Here is a 6,148-nt window from a genome sequence, read left to right as displayed (position 1 = left end):
TGTACGGGCGGTGGTCGCCCCCTGTTGGTGGGTTCTTATATACACAGTACAGTCGTTCGCTGGAGCATGCGCTGCAGTGTTTCTCAAGGAATTAGATAATCATCATATAAGATATCATCGTGAAAAAAAACGAGTTTCTTTCAGTGCAATTCAAAAATTTCAACTAATGCTGTCGAGATTTACTAAACATTAAGAAAATGCTTCGCAGAAGGCGAGACCTACTTAATTTCTATGTTAAAACCATTTGACTGTATCTTTTGTCATTTTTCGTGATTCTCAGTTTTTGTGTTTTCGGTGACGATAACTTATGATCAAAATGGTAAAAGAATCAAAATACAAAATCATGTGATGTGACTCTATGTAATGTATCCGTTTCCCTTTTGAAATTAACTACTGATATAAATTAACTTTCTCTTTTGGAAATTGGATATACCGTTTTGAGACAGTTATTAAAAATTGAAAAACGACTGAGTTATGTAATTTACTCCTTTTTTTGGCTGCCCGCCGGTATTCCAAAGTATTGCATATAGGTAATTGGTGTTAAATTTAGTTATTTTTCATGACAATTTAATTTGATTTTATTGTACACTTACAGTATATATTTTTTAAAAGGTAGCAAGCATTCTCTTATTTGGATCTTACTTTTTTGTTTTCATAATACTGTACTGTTCAGTTGATACAACACATTTGGTTCCACGTTTGTTTCCAGGGGAACGTTTTTACCGAGGCTCCAGAAAAATCAACCAGGAAGTATACTAAAAGGTTTGTTGCTCCCTTTGATGATTACAAAAAAGCACAAATTACAGGTAAACGGATATAAAATTGTTTAGCAGGTATGCACAGTTACTATGAAAATACTGTTACTGACGCAAACTTGAGCTCGTGCACGTGTAACAGAAATATCAGTAAAACGTACGCGTAGATTGGCAAGGTAACTGGACTCGACTCACAAGGTAAACAAATACATTATCTGACACCAACAATAGTTTTAAGACTTGAGATTACTTGAATTTTACTTACTTGAATTTGTTCTTAATTCGTGAAGAAATTTGAACCTCCTTGGACCATGCATACACAAATAATGAAGGATCAGCTTTTGAAAATGTTAAACATATCTTTTACACAATATGCACAATGTATTGAATGTACATTAATTTATAGAAACTGTAACGATAATAATGCGAACCGGAAATATGCTATTTGCTTAAATGTCAGAAATAATGAAATGGAGACTTCTCCGCTTTTTGTATACCCACAATCTTGAATCTTCAATTCACAAAACACAAAATATGGGCATGTCATGAAATTAAATACACATCTTCACTCTTTCCTCACAAGATATTAAGAATTCCAAATGGGAATTCTTCTAATTTTTAGGGCCAGCTCTCGCAACTTCAAACCTCCCAGCCAGTTTCATTTTGATGAGTCAAGCAGAAGGAAATAGGGGCGTGGTTTATGCAAATTGCAAATGGCGGGCATGAACCCGTCAATTAAAATGAATTTTAATTCACTAACATATACGTACGTTGGTGAGAAGAAAATTGGCCGGTAAGCACATGTTATGAATCTGACGTTGATTTTGCGCGTACGCTGAACTTGTGTGTCCAGGGTAAGACCATTTCTATGCATCTATTAGTGAATGAGGCCCATTGCGCATTGCCGTTTCTGGCAAAGCTGCGCTCAATTTGCTAACTCAGATATCCAGGTTGTCCTTGGGAATGATGTCAAACCCATATGTAGACCAATTTTAAAATGTTGTCATTTATTTCAGATAAAATGGAGGGGACGTCAAAAAGTGATGCGGCTGATCAGCCGACTATTGTTGCTGCTCAAGTTCCCTTCCTTCACCTGTGCAATACTTTAGAAAAAATCCAGAAATTGAAACTTCGTCCAGAAAAGTCCAAGACTCTTGGGGATTTTATTGAGTCATGGAGAACATTTCATCATGCCCTGCATAAGGATGAGCCCAAAGCAACAGACTCTTTCTACCCAGCAATGCGTCTCATTGTTCCCTCATTCGAGCGAGAGCGACTGGCCTATGGCATAAAAGAAAGCATACTAGCTAAACTTTACATTGATGTATTATGCCTCCCAAAAAATGGTCCCGAAGCCAACAAGCTATTGAACTACCGCACGCCGACCACGTCTCCAGGCGAGTCTGGAGACTTTGCCGGCATGGCGTACTTTGTGCTGAAGAAACGCTGCACCAGCCAGGGAAAGCTCAGCATTAAAGAAGTCAATGACTTTCTTGATTCAGTCGCCATCAACAATGCAAGCAAGAAGAAAGACCTTGTGAAAACGAGCCTGCTGCACCTCATCACGCAGAGCTCTGCTCTTGAGCAAAAATGGCTCATTAGAATGATTCTGAAGGACATGAAGCTTGGCATCAGCAAGGAAACTGTTCTTCAAGTCTTTCACCCGGATGCTGCTGAGCTCTACAATGTGACCACAGACCTGGACAAAGTGTGCCAGCAGCTCCACAGTCCCTCTGTGTCTTTGAGTGAAATTTCCATCAGACTTTTCTCTGCCTTCAAGCCCATGTTGGCCGCTGTCGCTAACATCCGCAATGTGGAGAAGCAAATGGGAAACAGCCCTTTTTACATTGAAACCAAGCTGGATGGTGAGCGAATACAACTACATAAAGATGGCGACGTGTACAAGTACTTCAGTCGAAATGCCTTTGCCTACACACAGCAGTTTGGTGGCTCTCCTTTGGAGGGTTCTTTGACACCATACATCCACAACGTATTTCAAAACCACATCGTCAATTGCATTCTCGATGGGGAGATGATGGCTTACAACCCAACTGCAAACACTTTTATGCAGAAAGGGAGCAAATTTGACATCAAGAGACTAATGGAAGATTCAGAGTTACAGACTTGCTTCTGCGTCTTTGATGTGCTGTTAATCAATTCCCGGAAGCTTGGCAAGGAAACGCTAAACAAGCGCTATGAGATCCTGCAGACAGTTTTCACTCCGGTTAAGGGCAGGATTCACTTGGTGCTGAAAACAGAGGCTCGAACCATGCAGGATGTGGTGAATTCCCTCAATGATGCCATTGACAAACGAGAAGAGGGCATCATGGTAAAGGATCCTCTATCCATCTACAAACCGGACAAGCGAGGTGAAGGCTGGCTGAAAATAAAGCCAGAATACGTGGACGGCCTGATGGATGAGCTCGATGTTTTGATTGTTGGCGGTTACTGGGGCAAAGGGAGGCGGGGCGGTATGATGTCCCATTTCCTATGTGCTGTTGCAGAAGCTCCGAAGCCTGGCGAGAAACCCTCAGTTTTCCATACGCTCTGCCGCATCGGTTCCGGCTACACCATGAAGGAGCTGTATGACCTTGGCTTGAAGCTTTCCAAGCACTGGAAAGTTTACCGGAAACACGACCCGCCAGCCAACATTCTGTGCACAATTGAGAAGCCTGAGGTCTACATCGAGCCTTGCAACTCAGTCATCCTACAGGTGAAGGCGGCCGAGATAGTCGGGAGCGACATGTATAAAACCAACTGCACCCTGCGCTTTCCGAGGATTGAGAAGATCCGTGATGACAAGGAGTGGCACCAGTGCATTACCCTTGCTGAGCTGGAGCAGTTCCGCAGCAAGGCGTCAGGGAAACTCGCTTCGCGGCACCTTCATATTGACGCTGCCAACGAGCCACAAAAAAAAAGACAAAAGCTGCCTGCCAAATCCAAGAAGGTTGTCAGAATCATTGAGCACTCCAAGCCCCAGGATCTCTCTGGGGTTACCAAGGAGACAGACATGTTTGAGGATGTGGAGTTCTGCATCCTGAATGGGACGGAGGATCACCCCAAAGCTGAGTTGGAGAAAGGCGTGGCCAAGTAAGTTGAACAATCATTTACAACATTGTAGGCCAAAGAATGAAAGTTCTGTGTTTTACTTATTTCAGGTCTGGCGGTATTGTCGTTCAGAACCCAGGGCGAGATACTGACTGTGTGATAGCCGGATTGGAGAACATGCGTGTGAAGAACCTGATTTTGTCCAACCAGCACGATGTTGTGTGGGCCTCCTGGCTGCTGGAGTGTCTGGAGCAGAAGCAAGTGGTTGCGTGTCAACCACGCCACATGATCCACATGTCGCCCTCCACCAAGGAAGACTTCGCCAAGGAGTATGATAGCTATGGCGACAGCTACTTCCTGGACACGGACGAAAAGCAGCTGCAGGATGTGTTCAGGCGCATGGGACCGGTAAACGGCTCAACAGCCGTCAATATCAGCCAAGTAGAAGAGCAATACGGCTGGGATGACCTTCCCACCAGTATGTTCAGACCTTTCACAGTTTATATGGATGATTACACTGACATCAGTGACCCTAAAACCCCAATTTCTGCAAGTTGTTTGGATATCAGGGCCCTGGAGTTTCGTTACCATGGAGGGAAAGTGGTGCAGAAGTTGGAGGAAGGCGTGTCGCACGTTGTTATCGCGGCAGAAACAAGACTTGTGAATTTAAGGAGATTGAGGCGCAGCTTTCAAAAGAAGTTCAAAATCGTCAGAGACTCATGGGTGACCGATTCAGCCGAAGCAGGGCATCTGATGAATGATGACAACTATTTGGTTTGAAAAGCCTTCCCGCAAAACACTGCATTTTAATTCTTTCCTCAGAGCTAGAAGTGGCATTGTGAATGCTTAGAGATGCATAGTGTTATCTAGCAAAAAGAAGTGAATTAAGGATTATAATGTGGGGTTGCACGATTGGACTCAGGCTAGTAAATTTCTGGAGATGTCATGAAATATCCACATTATCACTTTTCTGCCCATGATTTTAGCTTTTGTCTCATAATAATAATAATAATAATAATTCAGAACCAATAGGTTCTATGGAGAGTAAAATAATTTAAACGTTTTTTTGCACTTATCCTTGATTTGAAGTTTGAAACTTTTAAGAGACGGCGCTGTTTGTGTGAATGTAACATTTTGATTACTTTTTAAGGGTTAAGTGCTTAGCTTTGAGAGTAGTTTTTTTGTTTTGTTTGGCTACAGCTGCATTTTACCAGGTATAAATAAATTATTATTGAATCCGGAAAGCAACGATTGCACACAGCTGCAAAGGTTCTGTACCCTCTGCTATTTCCCATAATACAACTTGCATAGCTGATCTTGCATAGCTCTTTTAGGACCAGTTATAGTTATTTCCCTCCAGAGTCATGTAGTTCATGTATTTGTATTATGGGACAAACTGGATTTTATGTGTGAAATTGTTTGTTTTCCAATGCACAGTAGGGCTGTATTTTTGATTGAATGTTTTTAACAAAAATAAACATGGCAAATAACAATTTAAAATGTTTTTCCCTTTTCCTTACTAGGCTTTACACAGTCAGGATTTTTGGGGCCGATCACCGATCAGCGAGTTTAAAAAAACGATAACCGATCACCGATCCGATTACAAGATGGAGCAATGTGTCTATTTAAATGACTTGTTCATTTACTATATATACTTGTGTACTTAATTGTTCAAAAAAATATATTTACAATAAATAATGTATCTTTGTTCATCTATTTATGCCAGTGAGGCATAGTGACAGACAGAACAAACGAATGGCCTTATATTAGTTGTCCGGAAGTACATACAGTAATTAATGCATCCACTTTTTGTGACATTTTTGTTTGTTGGTGTGCCGTGAGATTTTTAATTGTAAAATATGTGCCTTTGCTCCAAAGGTTGGAAAGCACTGTCTTTCAGGACCTGAAGTGGGCGACCAACATCAACTCCGTCCTCAAAAAGGCCCAGCAGAGGATGTACTTCCTGCGGCTTCTGAGAAAGCACGGCCTGCCACCGGAGCTGCTGAGACAGTTCTACACAGCGGTCATCGAATCAGTCCTGTGTTCTTCCATCACAGTCTGGTTCGGTGCTGCTACAAAAAAGGACAAACTCCGACTGCAACAGGACAATCAAAACTGCTGAAAGGATTGTCGGTACCCCCCTACCCACCCTTGAGGACTTGCACGCTGCCAGAACTAAGACAAGGGCGTGCAAAATCCTCTCGGACCCTCCGCACCCCGGTCACCAGCTCTTCCAGCTCCTTCCCTCAGGTAGGTGCTACCGATCAATGCAAACTAGAACTAGCAGACATTCCAACAGCTTCTTCCCTCCTGCGATCAACTTCTTCAACACCTAACCTACATTT

At 42.3% G+C, this 6,148-nt stretch overlaps 1 protein-coding gene across 2 annotated transcripts; it reads left to right on the top strand.

Moving 5' to 3' along the window:
• Window positions 1-709: 709 nt before the first annotated feature.
• On the top strand, window positions 710-5,406 carry lig4 (ligase IV, DNA, ATP-dependent). 2 transcript variants are annotated; one of them, XM_061691166.1, is made up of 3 exons: window positions 710-762; window positions 1,772-3,845; window positions 3,914-5,406. In XM_061691166.1, exons 2-3 carry the CDS (start codon window positions 1,777-1,779, stop codon window positions 4,581-4,583), a joined length of 2,739 nt encoding a protein of 912 aa, XP_061547150.1. In that variant the 5' UTR covers window positions 710-762; window positions 1,772-1,776; the 3' UTR covers window positions 4,584-5,406. The 2 variants fall into 2 exon arrangements, with proteins under 2 accessions (XP_061547150.1, XP_061547243.1); XM_061691259.1 differs by having other exon boundaries at window positions 740-806.
• Window positions 5,407-6,148: the final 742 nt, after the last annotated feature.

Source organism: Phycodurus eques, chromosome 1 (assembly GCF_024500275.1).
Source record: "Phycodurus eques isolate BA_2022a chromosome 1, UOR_Pequ_1.1, whole genome shotgun sequence".
Lineage (NCBI taxonomy): Eukaryota > Metazoa > Chordata > Actinopteri > Syngnathiformes > Syngnathidae > Phycodurus > Phycodurus eques.
This window is presented reverse-complemented; position numbering and strand designations above follow the sequence as displayed.